This window comes from Cervus canadensis, chromosome 7, assembly GCF_019320065.1.
Source record: "Cervus canadensis isolate Bull #8, Minnesota chromosome 7, ASM1932006v1, whole genome shotgun sequence".
NCBI classification, from domain to species: domain Eukaryota; kingdom Metazoa; phylum Chordata; class Mammalia; order Artiodactyla; family Cervidae; genus Cervus; species Cervus canadensis.
In genome coordinates, this window is record NC_057392.1 from 4,268,125 (window position 1) to 4,290,516 (window position 22,392).

Here is a 22,392-nt window from a genome sequence, read left to right on the forward strand (position 1 = left end):
TGTGTTATGAAAGTGGAATGGTAACAGCATTCCAATGCTTACGTGTCAGAAACTTTGCTAAGCAATTTTTATGGATTATTTCACTTGCATAACTCCTCTCAGCTACCCAGTGAGATAAAGTACTATTATTTTTCCATTTTGTGGATGAGAAAGCTAAGGCAGAGAGAGGCAGAGCCACTAATTTTCTTCTCAGGGGTTACATTTCTTTGAATGTAATGACATTTTAAAACTTAATAAAAAAACTATACCTCCCTTTTAAAAATTTTATTTCAAAATAAATTCTGATCACTTCTCTTTTTTACCTGTAGTCCATGGCAAACCTACCAGGAAAAGTCAAGATTAGAATCCTTTTCCAATGCCTTTTTAATATCACTAGTAATTCTTGTCACCTGATCCAGAGCTCCTGATTAACTATAGTGTATTAAAATCAATATACTTATTTCTAAGATGTTAGTATGGAGGAAAAAACCAACTTTTTTTTTTTTTTTAATGAATCTTTGGGTTAGAATGAAACAGAAATTGAACTGGGGAGCCTGCTGAGACAAGATTTCCAAGGACTGCATAATGAATTATTGCTCCGTATTGGTGAACACTATCAACAGGTTTTCAATGGTTTGTCAATACTTGCCTCATTTGCATCTAGTGATGATCCATATCAAGGTCCAAGAGATATCACATCACCTGAGCTTATGGTAAGGAATACATTATATGGGTTTTTTGGTTTGTTTTTCTCCTTTTTGTAGCTTTACGGAATTGAAAAAAACAGGGGTTTTTTTTTGCTTTGTTTTGTTTTTTCATTTATTTTTATTAGTTGGAGGCTAATTACTTCACAACATTGCAGTGGGTTTTGTCATACATTGACATGAATCAGCCATGGAGTTACATATATTCCCCATCCCGATCCCCCTCCCACCTCTCTCTCCACCCGATTCCTCTGGGTCTTCCCAGTGCACCAGGCCCGAGCACTTGTCTCATGCATCCCACCTGGGCTGGTGATCTGTTTCACCATAGATAATATACATGCTGTTCTCTCAAAACATCCCACCCTTGCCTTCTCCCACAGAGTCAAAAAGTCTGTTCTGTACAATCTGTGTCTCTTTTCTGTTTTGCATATAGGGTTATCGTTACCATCTTTCTAAATTCCATATATATGTATTAGTATGCTGTAATGTTCTTTATCTTTCTGGCTTACTTCACTCTGTATAATGGGCTCCAGTTTCATCCATCTCATTAGAACTGGTTCAAATGAATTCTTTTTAATGGCTGAGTAATATTCCATTGTGTATATGTACCACAGCTTCCTTAAGCATTCGTCTGCTGATGGGCATCTAGGTTGCTTCCATGTCCTGGCTATTATAAACAGTGCTGCGATGAACATTGGGGTGCATGTGTCTCTTTCAGATCTGGTTTCCTTGGTGTGTATGCCCAGAAGTGGGATTGCTGGGTCATATGGCAGTTCTATTTCCAGTTTTTTAAGGAATCTCCACACTGTTCTCCATAGCGGCTGTACTAGTTTGCATTCCCACCAACAGTGTAAGAGGGTTCCCTTTTCTCCACACCCTCTCCAGCATTTATTGCTTGTAGACTTTTGGATAGCAGCCATCCTGACTGGCGTGTAATGGTACCTCATTGTGGTTTTGATTTGCATTTCTCTGATAATGAGTGATGTTGAGCATCTTTTCATGTGTTTGTTAGCCATCTGTATGTCTTCTTTGGAGAAATGTCTGTTTAGTTCTTTGGCCCATTTTTTGATTGGGTCATTTGTTTTTCTGGAATTGAGCTGCAGGAGTTGCTTGTATATTTTTGAGATTAATCCTTTGTCTGTTTCTTCATTTGCTATTATTTTCTCCCAATCTGAGGGCTGTCTTTTCACCTTACTTATAGTTTCCTTTGTAGTGCAAAAGCTTTTAAGTTTCATTAGGTCCCATTTGTTTATTTTTGCTTTTATTTCCAATATTCTGGGAGGTGGGTCATAGAGGATCCTGCTGTGATTCATGTCAGAGAGTGTTTTGCCTATGTTCTCCTCTAGGAGTTTTATAGTTTCTGGTCTTACATTTAGATCTTTAATCCATTTTGAGTTTATTTTTGTGTATGGTGTTAGAAAGTGTTCTAGTTTCATTCTTTTACAAGTGGTTGACAGTTTTCCCAGCACCACTTGTTAAAGAGGTTGTCTTTTTTCCATTGTATATCCTTGCCTCCTTTGTCAAAGATAAGGTGTCCATAGGTTCGTGGATTTATCTCTGGGCTTTCTATTCTGTTCCATTGATCTATATTTCTGTCTTTGTGCCGGTACCATACTGTCTTGATGACTGTGGCTTTGTAGTCAAGTCTGAAGTCAGGCAGCTTGATTCCTCCAGTTCCATTCTTCTTTCTCAAGATTACTTTGGCTATTCGCGGTTTTTTGTATTTCCATACAAATTGTGAAATTATTTGTTCTAGTTCTTTGAAAAATACCGTTGAAAAACAGGTATTTTATGTATTTCCCAAATGCTAGAGATTTATGTAAATTTTAAATTTGAATTTTTGTCTTGAAAAGACTGTTTATTTAAATTGCATGGTCATAGCATACATATCAGGATGAAAAATATACATTTTCAAATGATTTTAGATTTTATTTTTTCATTGGGTAAAGCTGTTTATTTTTCTTCACTACCTTTTAACTATGGATCAGAATACATTCATAGCTTCCCCTGGTGGCACTATCCCTTCCTTGGCACAACATACTAACTTTATCAGTTCTAAACTATATTTAAATTCTTTGTTGGGTTTAAGGCAGGTTAGGAAATATTCCTTTTTGTCTTTCCCTGTCTTAAATTTGTATCTGAAATCATCTTACTGCTTTATTTCTTCATGTAGAAAAAACATAAATCTCAGACTTACTATTTTTTTCTTTTGATTGTCCTCATTCTTTGAAGATATTCAAAGTACTATCAGCAGAATATCTTGAGAGGTTTCTGTCTTGGCTTTCTCATTTACCATCATTCTTTAACTCATTCAACTCTGACTCTGTTTGAAATATTCTACTGAAATTTTCATCTTGTCAGGGTCAAAAATGATCTTCCTGCTATCAAATCCCGGAGAAGGCAGTGGCACCCCTCTTCAGTACTCTTGCCTGGAAAATCCCATGGATGGAGGAGCCTGGTAGGCTACAGTCCATGGGGTCGCGAAGAGTTGGACATGACTGAGCGACTTCACTTTCACTTTTCACTTTCCTGCACTGGAGAAGGAAGTGGCAACCCACTCCAGTATTCTTGCCTGGAGAATCCCAGGGAGCCTGGTGGGCTGCCGTCCATGGGGTCACACAGAGTTGGACACGACTGACGTGACTTAGCAGCAGCAGCAGCTATCAAATCCAGTGGTTGTTTCTCTTTTTCTGTCTTATTCGACTTTCACTGGTGTTCAGTACAGCTGACCATCCCTTCCTCTGTGCATCTGTGACACCATATTTTCTTGATTTTCTTTTTGCTTCACTGTCCACTCATTCTTTATTTCTTAATTTATTTTATTGAAGTATGGTTGATTTACAACGTTTCGTTAATTTCTGTTGTGAATACAGTGATTCAGTTATACATATATATCTATTCTTTTTCATATTCCTTTCTGTTATGGTCTGTTACATGATACTGACTATAGTTCCCTGTGTTATATATACAATAGGGCCTTGCTATTTATTCATTCTATATATAATAGTTTGCATCTGCTAATCACAAACTCCCAGTCCATCCCTCTCCCACTCCTGTAACCACAAGTCTGTTCTCTATGTCTGTGAATTTGTTTCTTTTCATAGATAAGTTCATTTGTGCCATATTTTAGATTCCATGTATAAGTGATAGCATATAGTGTTTGTCTTTCTCTTTCTGACATTTTGTTTAGTGTGATAATCTCTAGGTTCACCCATGTTGCTGCAAATGGCATTATTTCATTCTTTTTATGGCTGAGTGGTATTCCACTGGGCTTCCCAGGTAGTTCAGCTGGTCAGGAATCCAATGTGGGAGACCCTGGTTCAATTCCTGGGTTAGGAAGTTCCCCTGTAGAAGGGACAGGCTACCCACTCCAGTATTCTTGGGCTTCCCTGGTAGCTCAGACACTAAAGATCCTCATGCAATGCAGGAGACTGGGTTGGATCCCTGGGTTGGGAAGATCCACTGGAGGAAGGCGTGGCAACCCACTCCAGCATTCTTGCCTGGAGAATCCTCATGGACGTAGGAGCTTGGCAGACTATAGTCTATGGCATAACAGAGTCAGACATGACTGAGCAACTAAGCACAGTATTCCATTGTATATATATATATGTGTGTGTGTATAATATTCATTCATATATTCATTCATTGGTGATTGTCCACTCATTCTTAATCTGTACTTTGTCTACGTATTCTCTATGTGTTAGATTCAGTACTATGTAATTGGGTCTTTTTCTCTATAAATATTCTCTCCTTAAATGAGAGGGAATCTGAATTCCTCTGGTCCTTTAATATGATTTATATTTTGATGATTTTGTAATTGAAATTCTAGTCCAGAACTCTCTTGAACTTTGGGCTTGTGGACTTAATGCACGTCAGGTCCTGGCAGGAAACAGATGGCACACACGCAAATGTTTCATTGAAAATAATTTAATGAAGGGGCTATTTTCACTGACATAAGCAAGGTTAAGAGAACTAGCAGGGAACCCAAGACTAGAAGCAGCAGGAAACATATGCTCCCCTTACTCCTGGGCAAGAAGAAATGGTATCACCAGAGAGCTAGAACTGTGGTGCTTGGGAAGGGCTCTTGTCGTGGAGGAACATAACCACCACCAGAAGCACCTCACAGCCCAGAGAGTGCAGGAAGTTATAGATATCACACTCTCTACTCCTGCCCTGTGTTCTCCTATTGGTGGCTCCACTTGGCTGAATTTAGCCGGAAACCCGGAGGAAAAGGAATCTTGAGTGATGAAATCTGGCTGGCCTCCCAGGCACATCAGTACAGTTCAGTTCAGTTGCTCAGTCATGTCTGACTCTTTGCCACCCCATGGACTGCAGCACACCAGGCTTCCTTGTCTATCACCAACTCCTGGAGCTTGCTCAAACTCGTGTCCATCAAGTCGGTGATGCCATCCAGCTGTCTCATCCTCTGTCGTCCCCTTCTCCTCCTGCCTTCAGCCTTTCCCAGCATCAGGGTCTTTTCCAATGAATCAATTCTTCACAATCAGGTGGCCAAAGTATTGGAGTTTCAGCTTCAGCATCAATCCTTGCAATGAACATTCAGGACTGATCTCCTTTAGGATGGACTCTTTGATCTCCTTGCAGTCCAAGGGACTCTCAAGAGTCTTCTCCAACACGACAGTTCAAAAGCATCAGTTCTTTTGCGCTCAACTTCCTTTATAGTCCAACTCTCACATCCATGTAGGACTACTGGAAAAACCATAGCTTTGACTAGGCGGACCCTAAGCTTCCTCTCTACAGTGACCTAGTGTATACCTTTCTTACCTCCTCACCCAACCTGGTATCATGTGTGACCTAAAGATACATGAATTAGGTACCTCAGTGTCAAACAATGCATCTTTTTCCTGGAGTTGGAAAATATTCTAATTGCTGCTTCTCCCCAGCAATTAGCTGACAAAGGTCCGCACAGTCAAAGTCAAGAATTATGTCTCTGCTTTTTAATATGTTATCTAGGTTGGTCATAGCTTTCATTCCAAGCAGCAAACATCTTTTAATTTCATGGCTGCAGTCACCATCTGCAGTGATTTTGGAGCCCAAAAATCTAAAGCCTCTCACTGTTTCCACTGTTTCTCCATCTGTTTGCCATGAAGTGATGGGACCAGATGCCATGATCTTAGTTTTCTGAATGTTGAGATTTAAGCCAACTTTTTCACTGTCCTCTTTCACTTTCATCAAGAGGCTCTTTAGTTCTTCCCTTTCTGCCATAAGAGTGGTGTCATCTATGTATCTGAGGCTATTGATATTTCTCCTGGCAGTCTTGATTCCAGCTTGTCATTCATCCAGTCCAGCATTTCACATTATGTATTCTGCATATAAGTTAAATAAGCAGGGTGACAATATACAGCCTTGACGTACTCCTTTCCCAATTTGGAACCAGTCTGTTGTTCCATGTCTGGTTCTAACTGTTGCTTCTTGACCTGCATACATATTTCTCAGGAGGCAGGTCAGGTGGTCTGGTATTCCCATCTCTTTCAGAATTTTCCACAGTTTATTGTGATCACACAGTCAAAGGCTTTGGCGTAGTCAATAAAGCAGAAATAGATGTTTTTCTGGAACTCTCTTGCTTTTTCGATGATCCAGTGGATGTTGGCAACTTGGTCTCTGATTCCTCTGCCTTTTCTTTTCTTTTTTTTTTTCAGTGGGTTTTGTCATACATTGATATGAATCAGCCATGGATTTACACGTATTCCCCATCCCGATCCCCCCTCCCACCTCCCTCTCCACCCGATTCCTCTGGGTCTTCCCAGTGCACCAGGCCGAGCACTTGTCTCATGCATCCCACCTGGGCTGGTGATCTGTTTCACCATAGATAGTATACATGCTGTTCTTTTGAAAAATATCCCACCCTCACTTCTCCCACAGAGTTCAAAAGTCTGTTCTGTATTTCTGTGTCTCTTTTTCTGTTTTGCATATAGGGTTATCGTTACCATCTTTCTAAATTCCATATATATGTGTTAGTATGCTGTAATGTTCTTTATCTTTCTGGCTTACTTTTACTCTGTATAATGGGCTCCAGTTTCATCCATCTCATTAGGACTGGTTCAAATGAATTCTTTTTAATGGCTGAGTAATATTCCATGGTGTATATGTACCACAGCTTCCTTATCCATTCATCTGCTGATGGGCATCTAGGTTGCTTCCATGTCCTGGCTATTATAAACAGTGCTGCGATGAACATTGGGGTGCACGTGTCTCTTTCAGATCTGGTTTCCTCAGTGTGTATGCCCAGAAGTGGGATTGCTGGGTCATATGGCAGTTCTATTTCCAGTTTTTTTAAGAAATCTCCACACTGTTTTCCATAGCGGCTGTACTAGTTTGCATTCCCACCAACAGTGTAAGAGGGTTCCCTTTTCTCCACACCCTCTCCAGCATTTATTGCTTGTAGACTTTTGGATAGCAGCCATCCTGACTGGCGTGTAATGGTACCTCATTGTGGTTTTGATTTGCATTTCTCTGATAATGAGTGATGTTGAGCATCTTTTCATGTGTTTGTTAGCCATCTGTATGTCTTCTTTGGAGAAATGTCTGTTTAGTTCTTTGGCCCATTTTTTGATTGGGTCATTTATTTTTCTGGAATTGAGCTGCAGGAGTTGCTTGTATATTTTTGAGATTAATCCTTTGTCTGTTTCTTCATTTGCTATTATTTTCTCCCAATCTGAGGACTGTCTTTTCACCTTACTTATAGTTTCCTTTGTAGTGCAAAAGCTTTTAAGTTTCATTAGGTCCCATTTGTTTAGTTTTGCTTTTATTTCCAATATTCTGGGAGGTGGGTCATAGAGGATCTTGCTGTGATTTATGTCGGAGAGTGTTTTGCCTATGTTCTCCTCTAGGAGTTTTATAGTTTCTGGTCTTACATTTAGATCTTTAATCCATTTTGAGTTTATTTTTGTGTATGGTGTTAGAAAGTGTTCTAGTTTCATTCTTTTACAAGTGGTTGACCAGTTTTCCCAGCACCACTTGTTAAAGAGGTTGTCTTTTTTCCATTGTATATCCTTGCCTCCTTTGTCAAAGATAAGGTGTCCATAGGTTCGTGGATTTATCTCTGGGCTTTCTATTCTGTTCCATTGATCTATATTTCTGTCTTTGTGCCAGTACCATACTGTCTTGATGACTGTGGCTTTGTAGTAGAGTCTGAAGTCAGGCAGGTTGATTCCTCCAGTTCCATTCTTCTTTCTCAAGATTACTTTGGCTATTCGCGGTTTTTTGTATTTCCATACAAATTGTGAAATTATTTGTTCTAGTTCTGTGAAAAATACCGTTGGTAGCTTGATAGGGATTGCATTGAATCTATAGACTGCATTGGGTAGAATAGCCATTTTCCTGTGCCTTTTCTAAATCCAGCTTGAACATCTAGAAGTTCACCATTCACATACTGTTGAAGCCTGGCTTGGAGAATTTTGAGCAATACTTTACTAGCGTGTGAGATGAGTGCAATTGTGTGGTAGTTTGAACATTCTTTGGCATTGCCTTTCTTTGGAATTGGAATGAAAACTGACCTTTTCCAGTCCTGTGGTCACTGCTGAGTTTTCCAAATTTGCTGGCATATTGAGTGCAGCACTTTCATATCATCATCTTTTAGGATTTGAAATAGCTCAACTAGAATTCGATCACCTCCACTAATTTTGTTCGTAGTGATGTTTCCTAAGGCCCACTTGACTTCGCATTCCAGGATGTCTGGCTCTAGGTGAGTGATCATACCATCATGATTATCTGTGTCGTGAAGATCTTTTTTGTACAGTTTTTCTGTGTATTCTTGCCACTTCTCCTTAATATCTTCTGCTTTGTTAGGTCTGTACCATTTCTGTCCTTTATTGTGTCTATCTTTGCATGAAATGTTCCCTTGGTATCTCTAATTTTCTTGAAGAGATCTCTAGTCTTTCCCATTCTATTGTTTTCCTCTCTTTCTTTGCATTGATCACTGAGGAAGGGTTTTTTATCTCTCCTTGCTATTCTTTGGAACTCTACATTCAGATGGGCATATCTTTCCTTTTCTCTTTTGCCTTTCACTTCTTTTCTTTTCTCAGCTATTTGTAAGGACTTGTTGGACAACCATTTTGCCTTCTGCATTTCTTTTTCTTGGGGATGGTCTTGATTACTGCCCCCTGTACAATGCCATGAATCCCTGTCTATAGTTCTTCAGGCACTCTGTCTATCAGATCTAATCCCTTGAATCTATTTGTCACTTCCACTGTATAATCATAAGGGATTTGATTTAGGTCATATCTGAATGGTCTAATGGTTTTCCCTACTTTCTTCAATTTCAGTCTGAATTTGACAATAAGGAGTTCATGGTCTGAGCCACCTTCAGTTCCCGGTCTTGTTTTTGCTGACTATATAGAGCTTCTCCATCTTTGGCTGAAAAGAATGTAATCAATCTAATTTCGGTATTGACATCTGGTGATGTCCATGTGTAGTCTTCCCATGTGTTGTTGGAAGATGGTGTTTGCTATGACCAGTGCATTTTCTTGGCAAAACTCTGTTAGCCTTTGCCCTGCTTCAGCTTGTACTCCAAGGCCAAATTTGCCTGTTACTCCACTTATCTCTTGACTTCCTCCTTTTGCATGCCAGTCCCCTCTGATGAAAAGGACATCTTGTTTGGGTGTCAGTTCTATAAGGTCTTATAGGTCTTCAAAGAACCGTTTAACTTCAGCTTCTTCAGCAGTACTGTTTGGGGCATATACTTGGATTACTGTGATATTGAATGGTTTGCATTGGAAATAAACAGAGATAGGCAGGCAGAAAAGGACAGAGAATGGATCTGAGGATGAGGAAATTGACAAACTGAGACTGTCCAACCTCCTGTTTGTCATCTATGTTTGCCTGTCTTTTTAAACATGTCAAACAAGTCCAAACATTGGGGAGTTTCCATTCCCCAATGTTAGTCAGTCAGTCATGTCTGACTCTTTGTGACACCATGGACTTGCTTGCCAGGAGCTTGCCAGGCTCCTTTGTCCATGGAATTCTCCAGGCAGAAATAATGGAGTGGGTTGCCACTGGTTTCCTTATCCAGGGGATCTTCACGACCCAGGGATTGAATCTGGGTCTCCTGCCTTGCAGGCAGATTCTTTACCATCTGAGCCACTATGGAAGCCCAAATTATAAAAATCTCTATTTTCCTTCCCTAACCTGTTCCTCTTTACTTCTCAGGAAATGGTACCAATATCTACAATATCTGTCCTCAGATATCAGTTCCTCAGATCAAAACCTGGAAGGCATTCATGAGCCCTCCATTTCCTGTATCCTTTAAAATTAAGTATCAAGAAGTCCTTTCAAGTCTGTCCCCCAAGTCTGTCTTTCCTTATCTGCAGCCACCACCCTTATACAAGTGACCATCATCTTTCTCCAGGACAACTGTGATAACTTCCTAATTATTCTCTCTTTTTGCTCTTTCTTTCCTACGTCTTTAATCAGTTACTTACACAGCATTTGAAATACTCTTCTGACAGCTTAAACTCATTCCCTTGGTTAAATTTCTTCTGGGATTTTCATTACTCTAATCTATAAGGCTCTACGTGGTGCATACTTTTCCACCCTCACATATTGTACAACTTTTATCTTCCTTCCTGCCTATGTTTCAGTATTGTTTATGTTTCTTAAAGATGTCAAGCTTTTTCCTCCTTGACAACCTTTACAGTAGATAGTCTCTTTACTTGGAATTTTCTCCTGGATGTTTCTCATTGTTTAGATCTCAGAGTTTCCTGATCATCCCATCTAAATTCCTAATCACTTCATTCCAGTTCTTCTCTCTCATGTGACCATGTCTGTTTCTTTATAGCACTTATTACAAACTTATTTACATACTTACTTATTAAATGTCATCATCTTCTATCAGTCTCCCGTGTAAGCTAGTAGGGAGAAAGTGACTGCTTATCTTGTACACTTGTACCTAGCAGAGTATTCTAGACATACATAATAAATATTTGGTGAGTGGCAGATAAATGAACTTTTTGTCTAAATGTAAGAACTTTAAAATTAGAATGTTGACATAGATTATGTGAGTATCACCTATATCAACTTTTCATTTAGGAATGAGCTAGAACCTTGCAATTAGTGAATTATGACATATTAAACTTGAGTCTTAATCCAAATTGGCAGTTTATAAATTAAGTGCAGTTTTAGGCTTTGGTAAACAGATGATTCTCTGTGCTCTGCAAGAGAAAAAAGTTTATCCCAACATTTAATCTGGAGAAAGTGTTGGACACTAAGCTTCCTCTCTACAGTGAGCTAGTGTACACCTTTCTTACCTCCTCACCCAACCTGGTAGTGTGTGTGACCTAAAGATACTTGAATTAGGTACCTCAGTGTCAAATAATGCAACTTTTTCCTGGAGTCGGAAAATATTCTAATTGCTGCTTCTCCCCAGCTCCCCTCCTTGTTTTTGGTCCCTTTTCTTGCCAATATATGAAGTTTTTTTTTTTTTTAATCACACCTTCATTGTGTTTATTGTGGTAGCTTAAACATGCACATTACTCATGTCCTTGTCCTAACTAATTTTGTTAAAGATTTTTAAAATTTTTATTTATTTATTTTTGGCTCTGCTGGATCTTTGCTGCTGTGCAGGCTTTTCTGTAGTTGTGGTGAGCAGAAGCTTTTCCTCAGTGTGGTGTGCTGGCCTCTCATCGCAGTTGCTTCCCTTGTTGCGGAGCACAGGCTGTCAGGTTTCAGTAGTTACAGCATGTGGGCTCAGTAGTTGGGATTCTTGGGCTCTAGAGCACAGGCTTAGTAGTTGTGGTTCAGAAGTCTAGTTGCTCCACAGCACGTGAGATTTTTCCTGGACCAGGGATTGAATCCTTGTCTCCTGTACTGACAGATGAATTCTTTACCACCAAGCCACCAGGGAAGCCCCCTGTTGAAGACTTTTTATAGAGAGGAAAGTTCTTCTTTGCAGAGTACTCACAGTCCCAGTTTGTAATAATATTAAGTTTTATTTAACATTTGCTGTATTCTAAGCATTTAATACATATCTTATTTAATCTCTACAGTAGCTTTATGCAGTTGATACTTTCATTGTTCCCATCTTATAGACTCAGAAGAGCTGAGTAACTCATCCAACATCATAAACTAGGAAGTTTTTTTTTTCCCATTTATTTTTATTAGTTGGAGGCTAATTACTTTACAATATTGTAGTGGTTTTTGTCATACATTGACATGAATCAGCCATGGATTTACATGTATTCCCCATCCTGATCCCCCTTTCCACCTCCCTCTCTACCCGATCCCTCTGGGTCTTCCCAGTGCACCAGCCCCGAGCACTTGTCTCATGTATCCAACCTGGGCTGGTGATCTGTTTCACCCTAGATAATATATATGTTTCGATGCTGTTCTCTTGAAACATCCCACCTTCACCTTCTCCTACAGAGTCCAAAAGTCTGTTCTGTACATCTGTGTCTCTTTTTCTGTTTTGCCTATAGGGTTATCGTTACCATCTTTCTAAATAGGAGGTTTTAAAATTGGGATTTGGACCCAGGTTTGGCTGACTTAAAGTCCATACCCTGTCCTCTATGCCCCTCTTGCAAGAAAGAGTTAACCCTGTCTACTTCAGGAGACCCCAAATGCCATAATTAGTGATACCTATCTTGTAGCTGTTGATGCCCAAGGTTTGTAGCCCTGTTACTATTTCCTCAGGGGATATTGACTGCTAGGGCAGACCGTCATTCTGGCAGGGTGCGTGTGCCTGTGTGCTAAGTTGCTTCAGTTGTGTCTGACTCTTTGTGACACTTTGGACTGTGGTTTACCAGGCTCCTCTACAGGGATTCTGCAGGCAAGAGTATTGGAGTGGGTTGCCATTTCCTCCTCCAGGGGATCTTCCCGACCCAGGGATCGAACCTGTATCTCTATGTCTCCTGCATTGGCAGGCAGGTTCTTTACCACTAGTGGCACCTGGGAAAAGCCCCTCTGGCAGAGGACCTGTTCCTTGTTCAAGTAACTTGTTTTTCCCACCTTAGCTCTAAATGCTCTAAATAAGGACGTTCACTTGTCTTTTTCTATTCTTCCCCTTAAGATAAATATCCTCACCACCCTGGATCCTGACATGAGTCAGATCCTGAGGATTCTACCATAGCTCAACTCTAGTTCAAAAGCTTATGATTTTCTCTCGGTACAGAACTATTTAATCATATATTATCTCATATATTATCATGATAATTGTGAATCAGTTTTATTTTTAAAGTATTACATGTGAAAATATATGCTCTGGGAGAAATGTAATTCTGCCACTGGTTATTTCCAATATTCTAATGTAGTTAGATAAAACAGAAATGATATTAAATAAATGGTTGACTTATGAAATTTGGTCTGTATGAAACTATGTAATACCTTTTTTATGTGTTGGTTTTTTTCCCCTTAGGCTGATTATTTGCAACCCAAGTTGTTGGGCATTTTGGCTTTTTTCAATATGCAGTTACTAAGCTCCAGTGTTGGTATTGAAGATAAGAAAATGGTAGGTGATGGTAGTTGGTTACAAAGGGCCAGAACAGAATTCATATAGAATATGTAGGAGATATCTGCTTTTAGCTGCAAACAGTGAAAGAAAAAAAATTGTCAAACATGATATTCTATATTCCTGAACAACTCACATATGCTTTTGAGGAATCTGAAAAGAAAATGTTATCATTTACTGTTGTTTTGTTTATAAGGGACAGAAAACTCACCCAAAGTGACTTGAAGGAATTTGTTGCCTATGTAACTAAAAGTATAAAGATAATACATAGCCTCTGGCATAACTTGATTTTCAGTATTTTATTCTCAGAATTAATCACTTAACTCAAATTTCCTTGGATTAGCTCTGACTTAAGTGCCAGGTGATGGCTCCAGCAGCTTCAGGCTTACATCATCACAATATCTAGGTCGATGGGAAGAAAAGAGACCAGCATTCCCTGACAGCGCAAACAAAAGTTGCATTATTAAATTCATTAACCCAAATTGGTCTCACGTGAGTCATGTCTCATGGTGTTTTTGAATACCAAAAGTGTTGGGCTATAGAAAGTAAAGTAACTTCTGTATTTATCTGTATATATTTAAACGCATTCAGTGTAGTTTCATTATGATTGCTATCACAAATGGAAATTTTTGTCTGTAGTTTGGGATAGTATTTTAGATACTATTAAATTTTCGTTTTCATTGCTTCCCACTCTGCAGTCAGTAAAATTATAATAAAAGCCCATGAATAGATGCTTTTTTTCCAATCTATACTCCACATTCTTAATAACCTTAAAGAGCTAGGAAAGACGGGGTACAATATTAATCTATAAAAATTTCAGCAACAAATACTTGTTCATTTGGTGTCAACTGGTGAATTTAATCCCCGAAATTACTTCTGTCTATGTAAAATCTTTCTTATTGTTATCCCAAGTGAAAGGATAACCTCAAGTCTAAGAAAACTAGAGTTTGTTTGTTTAAAACATAAAGAGCTTTCATGTTTTTCCACATAGTTAAGGTTGACCGGAGAGTTTCTTTACCCATTTGTTAGAATCTGAAGCTATTCATACAAGTCTGATTCTGTGTTCCACACAATAAAACGTGTGTACTATTTTCTGAGTATGTCATTAGTTACCTGTTTTACTAAATTAGAGCATTTGAATTTAGTACTGTTAGGACATAAATGCATGTGTTGCATAGCTGCTTAAGATGGATATGGAGAAAAAAATAGGTATTATGGTTTTAATAAATGAAAATTACTGCTTAAGAGGACCACAAGGACCAAAATAACAAATCACTTTCAAAAGCAGGAAAAAAAAAAGCAAGGAACCCAACTTGTATTTTTCAAATTATAATTCTTACATAAGCACTTGAACAAAATAAACTACTACCATTAGGCTTTGTGTTGTCAGAGAATAGATATACACTGAGATTAAGATGGAAAGCACTTGTCCTTAGGGCTCATCCGCTCCTGCCAGTGTGTTTGTGGCTTTATTTTGAAGCCCTACTTACTTTTCAGGCCTTGAACAGTTTAATGTCTTTAATGAAATTGATGGGACCCAAACATGTCAGTTCTGTGAGGGTGAAGATGATGACCACGCTGAGAACTGGCCTTCGATTCAAGGATGATTTTCCTGAATTGTGTTGCAGGTAAATGGCGACCTGAGTTCATTAGATATTTTGCATCTCCCAGTAACACTAACTTGAATTCTTATCCCTTTGAGGGAAATTGGGTTCAAACCAGATGTAATATAGAGAGGTATTTGCACTGAAAAGGGAATGTGTTTACTTCTTTTAAAACATTTTGCTGTGAAATCTTTTAATATCCTGAGAAATAGAATAGTGTAATGAATTGCTGCATACCCACTTCCCAACCTCGGTAGTTAGCAACTTTGTTAATCTTATTTTATTTAACCCTTCTACTTCTACTTATTGTTACTTAGAATGTTTTAAAGAAAACCCAATATCATATCATTTTATTTCTAAAACCTTAGAGGTATCTAATGGATAAGGGCATCTTAAAAATATGTAACCATCATAAATTATTATACTTAGCAGAATTAATAAGGATTTCCTTAATACCGTCTAAAATTCAGATTTCTCCAGTTGTCTCAGAGATGTTTTCCCCAAAGATGTTGACTTGTTTGAATTGAAATCCAAATAAAATGTCACACATTTGATTGTATGGCCCCCTAAGTAAGTCCCGTAAATAGATTAATCCCTTAAATACCCTCTCGACATTTCTTTTTGGCCATTGAGATTTTGGCATGTAGGATTTGGCTGATTGCTAATTTAGTTTAATTTCAGTATTACTGCTAACAATAAAACTCCTGAATGCAGTTTAAGCTTCTTAAAGTTTCTTTTTGTTCTTGACTAAATTTTACTGGAGATGTACAGTCAGAATAATGTTTTACTATATTCAGAATTCTGTGATAAATTATAATGGAAAAGAATATGAAAGATAATTTTTTTAAGAAAGAATAAAGTCATGTTTTAAAGTCATGTAAAATAATTCTTTCCTATGTGCCTGTGCCATCTACTTGGTATTGTGATGTTCAGTTGTTTCAGTTTGCTTAATATTTTTAGAGGTTGATTTTTCCTTCTATTTTATTTAATTTAAAAATCATATAACACATTTACTTTGTCCTAAATTCAGATTTGTGTAATAAGTTACACTCAGAGAATCTAGCCGTCGTTCCTAAATTGCTCAAAAATAGATGTGTCTAATTTTATTTTGTGTAGTCCCCCCTTTTCTAAAAGTATAAGCAAATGCATACACACTCACAGATGCTTTTTTTTAAAAATATTAATCCTGCCCCAAAAGGTAGCATATTATAAGCTTTGTTTTTCTTCTTGCTTTTTTTGACTTAGTGTGGTATAGAGGTCACTTAATTTCAGTATACTGACTGATCTTTCTTACTTTACAGCTGCCTTATAGTCTTATTCTTTGTATTTACCATTGTTTGTTCAGCTAATAATTAACTGATGTGACTTTTAACTTTTTTTTTTCCACATAGAGCTTGGGACTGCTTTGTTCGTTGCCTGGATCACGCTTATCTAGGCTCCCTTCTCAGTCATGTAATAGTAGCTTTGTTACCACTCATACACATCCAGCCTAAAGAAACTGCAGCTATATTTCACTACCTCATAATTGAAAACAGGTATTGTAACTGAAATAGAGATAGCAGCTTTTTATTACTGCATTTTTGTATCAAGGTATTAGGATTACTGTGGTAAACTGTTCACATTCTTTTTAATTTAGAGTCCATTAATAAATAGAAGTAATTGACATGCTTAAAGTCAATACATATCAAACTGATATGACATGGCTTTCAGTTGTGACATGGCTTTTATTGTAATTATATTTTAAGCTTAATAGTTAGTAGGTCAATAATAGCTCAAAATTATTTTTCATCAGTTTTGAAAGAGGTGAAGCTAAATTTACCTTTCTTCTCACAGTTAAAAGGCAGACAGTTGAATGCGTGAAAAAGGTTAGGAGGGCTAATCACATAGTTTCTACAGCTTGCCTTATTTCAAACCCTTATTCATTGCAATAACCCTTTAACCAGCCTCCCTTCGTTTAAGTTTTTATTATGTTTCTTTGTATTGTTCATGTTTTAAAACATCTCTTTATCATTCCATCATGGAGAGACATTCTGTGATTCTCCATTTCTGAATTCCAAATTGTTTATCTGGATATTTAAAGCTTTCTAAAATCTGGCCACATCTTATTTCTTAAAATTCTTTGCCAAGATTTTTCAAAGCAGATACCAGGCTGTAGTCAATCCACATTGCTAATGCAAGAATATTGCATTACTCCTTTCCATTTTTATTTTTCACTTAGGATGCTTTTTAGTTTGGAATGTCTTTCTGTACACCTGTTTTTATTTTTGTTTTTCATTTTTGCACATACTGTTGTATATCAGGGTTCCTTTGCTTCTGAAAAATTAGAATTTAAGTACTATTTACTTACTTATCCATATGCTATTGCACTTCCATTAGTCATTTTCAGAAACTATCCAATCAAGGAGTAAATAAAGAATAAAAAGTTAATGGAGTTTTTTCCAATTAAAATACTTTTATTTTTGGTATTCTGAACATAGTAGAACAACATTATCACTGATCTAGATCACTTTTCAAATACCTTTTGGATTATTATGCAAATAGTTTATCTTTGCTGTTTATTATAGAGGAATCATTTCTCTGCCTTTTCATATAATGAAACAATTCTCTTTCACTCTACTAGAGAGAAGACTTTAAGCTTCTGAGTGAAGGAATCATTGCAATTTTCTTGGTTGTTACATCCCCAGTTTCTAGGAAATAGTAGCACATAGAAGTTACTTAATACGTGTTTGTTGCATGAGTTAGTAAAGATAGAATTTAGAAACCCTTTTATTTGGACCTAGAAATATTAGAGCTTTATGTTTGAAGCATGTTAAAAATTGTAACCTCCAGTAAGAATTACTTATGTATTTTTCTCTAATATATCTTTGTGAGAATTTATATTTTGGGGTTGAGTTTCTATTGCTGCATTATAAACCACTTCAAAACCTAGTACTCATAATTTTGCAGTCTGGACTGGGGTTCAGCTGGTCAGTTCCTTGGCTGTTCTTACCAGTGGTCATTGCAATCAGCCAGCAGGTAGACCTGACTGGACTTCTCCCTCTTTCCATTTAGTCTCAGAGCTTCTCCCTGTCTCCATGTAGCCTGTCCCTGATGGTGACCAGACTTCTTACATGGTGACTCAGGACTCTCATGAGAACAAAACCAGAAGCTGCCAGACCTTTTTAACACTTAGGCCCAAAGTCAGTTCAGCATCTCTTCCACATTCAAATTTTTAAAACAAATCACACACCTAGCCCAAATTGAAGCTGAAGTGACTCTACATGGGAGTGTATATCAAGACATAGAGATTTTTCAGAGCCACTAATGTAGCAGACTGCTACAGGGTGATTTTCTCAGATTTGATTATTTGCCAGTATTGGCTGAGCATCCTCGACTTGTCAACAATCAGCTAGCACTTTTAAATGTGAATTAAGTTGGCTTTAGTTTCACCCTCTGCTTTGTGGTGTTTTTTAGTGTTCATATTTAGTAAATAATTCTTTTTCTTTCAACTGACTGTTAGGGATGCTGTGCAAGATTTTCTTCATGAAATATATTTTTTACCTGATCATCAAGAATTAAAAAAGATAAAAGCGGTTCTACAGGAATATAGAAAGGTATTCAATTTTTTATGTATGGTTAAGGAGGTCGTTCACACAAGATTATTTCCAAGTGCTAAAACACTGAATAGAGATTCTTTAGAATGATGTCTGGGGATATTATAGTCATATTCTGATGCCTAATTTCTGATTACTGTATAATCCTATCTTGAGTCTGATTTTTAGAAGGAAGTTTTAGCATCTGGATCAAAGATGTAATATAGAATTAGATAGAACAGAGAGCAAATGATACAGTTTTTGTGCCATCCATACCCAGATCAATATGTTCTTACTTACAGTCCCTAAAAGAAGTGACCATAGCTGCATACTCTGAGTAAAGGAAAAAAAATGCTGTGGGACGATGCCAATTACTTTGTGCTATAAACCGTGGTATAGATATGTCAGGTCTGACTAATTCTGAGCTTTAGACGGAGAATCATCTGTCATTCCAACATCTGGAAGTTTAGTGAACTCTCTGAAATTTAAAAACGATTGTTGGTGATTTTATTTTAGGGCAGAAAGTGGGACACCTGAGCATGGGTCAGAGTAGAAAATGTATTTATTACAGATCCCAAGATTGATTCTGAATACTTTATATGCTTTTTTACTGGGTAAATCATCAGTCATAAGACAGTAAGTAGTCAAAATAAGGAGTGAGTTATTTGCATAATCTGTAGACCTTGTTCAAGGCTTTTATGTAGCCCTTTTTAAATTAAGGGAAACTTGAATTTCTTACCAAGAAGGATTTATTTTGGATAAGTAAATTCTTATTTAGTTGATATAAAATTTTTCTCTAAAAATTTTGGAAGAAAATCCCTTTCCCTGAGAATTACTGAAAATTGATATGCTATACAAAAGAAGAGATAGAAATTACTCTTTAAAACTGCATTCAATTGGGGTACCGTTTAACTACTTTAATGGTAATGGTGTAGGAAATCCAGACCTTCTGAAATGGTTCCTGATGTGGTTAACTGATAAGGTGTATCTCTCTGTGCTCTTTTTATAGGAGACCTCTGAGAGTACTGATCTTCAGACAACTCTTCAGCTATCCATGAAAGCAATTCAGCATGAAAATGTAGACGTCCGTATTCATGCTCTTACGAGCTTGAAGGAAACATTGTATAAAAATCAGGTATGAAAAGTGAAAGTGTCAGTTGCTCAATTGCATCCAACTGTTTGCGATCCCATGGACTGTAGCCCACCAGGCTTCCCTGTCCTTGGGATTCTCCAGGCAAGAATTCTGGAGTGGGTACCCATTCCCTTCTCTAGGGAATCTTCCCTACCCTGGGATCAAACCCGAGTCTCCTGCATTGCAGGCAGATTCTTTACAGTTTAAGCTACCAGGGAAGCCTAAGGTATAATTAAAGAGCTACAGGAAAGAAAGGGTGGATTTCAAGAAAAGACGATAGGCATATTTGCTTGAGATTCAGTAGGTTCGATGAAAAAAGTGATTTTTATTTTACCAAGATTATCAGATCTGACCTAGAATCAGTAAATTCATGAGATGCCCTTTAAGGCTGAAGAGGTTTGCATATTTTTTTTCTTGTTTTTTTGGAAGGATCATGATTTGGCAGTTATATTTTAGGTTACTACATCTTCCTAAGGAAGGATGTATGCAGTTTATATGAGTCTTCTCATGTATTTCCTGTAGATATCTTCCATGTAAAATTTCAATAATTTTGCCATTTTTCATTTTGATGGAATTAATTCTGTTAGTTTTAATAAAGCTAAATTTTAAGTTTTTATGAGGCCAGTGAACTTTATTCTTTTTCTTGTCAGCATAATATAGATTATCCCTAACCTTAGTGAGAATGAGACTTGGTATTTAAAATATCAGATCCCTGTAAATCTATGAAATGGAAAAAAATTTTCAATGAAGTTTTCATTTTTGCATATCAAGAACTCATATGATAAGATGTGAGGCCTAAGACCCTCAGGAGTTAGTGGATTGCAAGCTGGGTTGTATTTGTTTTCATGATAGAAAGAAGCATTTTCTTAGGATAAAAGATATACATGATGGTAGCAAGTACATTCTTCTGGGTCAGTGAGCTTGTATATACCCAAGGTGGGAAGCAGCCAGTGTGGACATGATGCTACCACATGGAGGAGCCTTGAATCTCTTTGAATGTAGATATCACGGTCTCCTAACTGTAGTTCTGCATTATCAGTAGAAAATATAATCAGCACACTGACCCAAAACATCTAGGACAAACAAGAAAAATGATTTCTTTTCCAACTGTGGCAAGCAGGTAACATCATCTAATATATCACAAGCTATCTGGCATGCCCCACCCCCCCAAAAAAGAGGAATTGAATGAAGAATTTAAAAAGAAAAATGGGCAAAAAACCAAGATATGAAACAAGAGGTGACTGAACTAAAGAAAGAAATTGAAGAAATGAAGGTTAAATTATGAGGAGCATACAGGAGGAGTATATGTGACTAAAACTTTAGGAAGGAGCATTGAAGAAAGGCAGGAGAATAATCCAGAGAACAAAAATGAGGTTAGAGAAAGGAGTACAGAGGATCAGAGAAGCAGATGAAATGGAAATTCGGCAGAGATTTCACATACAAATGGAGTTTGTAAAGAAGAAAAATAAAACAATAGTTCTAATATTTAAAGCTATAATCCAAGTAATTTTTCTGTAAATAAAAGACCTAAGTCTGTATATTGAAAGGACCCATTGTGTACCTGTAAAAATTGACCTCAGCATAGTCAACTCTGAGACATATCTTAGAATTTAATAATAAGAAATCTTCAGGACCTACAGGTAAAAGAGAATATTCTTAAAAAATCACTTAAAAGGGCAAGAAAAGTAAGTTAGTATCATTATTCTCAACAGTAATATACAGAATAGACCTAGAGGATAGCAGCATTTTCAAAAATGTAAAGGACATAAAGAATAAGGCAAGCTGTCCTTAGAGTATCATGAATAATAAACAGGGTTTTAACATATAAGAACTGAAGAAATACAAGTTTCACAAGCAAGCCCTTCCTAAGAGATAGGCTAGAGAATGGCTTCCTTCAATGAAGAGATGACTGGAGAGACTTTGGCAAAAGAACTGATGGTTATTAGTTATATATTTAACAACAGTGGGGACAACTTCAGGAGAATTCTACATAAGTGCTATAGATTTTAATAAGATAGAAAGTATACCTTTTTTTTAAATGAGAGAAGAAGAGACTAAGATATAAGTAAAATGAGCTTAGTCCCTATTGTGTAGGCAATAACTGGGAGTCAAAATATACTATTTAAAACTGGTTAAAGAAGATTAAATAAAGATACTTTTTTATTTATGTAAAGGATACCTCTATATAACGGATACCTCTAGAACAAAAGTATAAATTTTCTTCTTTACCAAAAGAAATTAAATTTTAGAAGCTAGTTATAATACATACAGTATTATAATTTTAAAAGTCATGGGATTCTCCAGGCAAGAATACTGGAGTGGATTGCCATTGCCTTCTCCAAGGGATCTTCCTGACCAAGGGATTAAACCTGGGTCTTCTGTATTGCAGGCTGGTTCTTTACCATCTGAGCCACCAGGGAAGCCTATTTATATAAAGGATATCTCTAGACCAAAAGTATAAGTTTTCTTTTGTGCCAAAAGAAATTAAATCTTAGGAACTGATTATAATATACATAGCATTATAATTTTAAAAAGCTGATAGAATTGAGGCCCAACATATCAATCATATTAATAAATGTGAAAAGAAAGAAAAAAAATTACAAATTGTTTTACAAAGCAGAAAACAACTCTGTAATACACACATATAAAATAAATTATTTAGAAAGGCTAAAAGTAAAGGAAGGAGCAAATTTATGACGGATAAATTGAAATAAGAAGGTAGGAATTCTGATTGTGCCACTAGGCAAAGTAGAATAGAAACCAAAAAGTATCAAATGTGACAAAGAGGGGGCACTTTATAATGCTAAACACTGTAATTCACAAAGATACAAGAGAAGATACAGAACTTACAAAGAAGATACATTATGAATATATATACTTCTGAGGAACTAAACTATAGAAGATAGATTAATGGTTGCCTGGAGCTCAGAGATTGAGGGAAAAT

At 37.1% G+C, this 22,392-nt stretch overlaps 1 protein-coding gene across 2 annotated transcripts in view; it reads left to right on the forward strand.

The window, feature by feature from the left end:
- ATR (ATR serine/threonine kinase) overlaps positions 1 to 22,392 on the forward strand; it is a 116,559-nt gene that overhangs the window by 28,536 nt on the left and 65,631 nt on the right. For both annotated transcript variants that reach the window (XM_043474206.1, XM_043474208.1), the window contains exons 16-21: positions 507 to 692; positions 13,048 to 13,140; positions 14,638 to 14,768; positions 16,136 to 16,279; positions 18,244 to 18,337; positions 19,326 to 19,451. In XM_043474206.1, the coding sequence (XP_043330141.1) occupies positions 507 to 692; positions 13,048 to 13,140; positions 14,638 to 14,768; positions 16,136 to 16,279; positions 18,244 to 18,337; positions 19,326 to 19,451 (774 nt within the window). The remainder of the gene's footprint in view (positions 1 to 506; positions 693 to 13,047; positions 13,141 to 14,637; positions 14,769 to 16,135; positions 16,280 to 18,243; positions 18,338 to 19,325; positions 19,452 to 22,392) is intronic.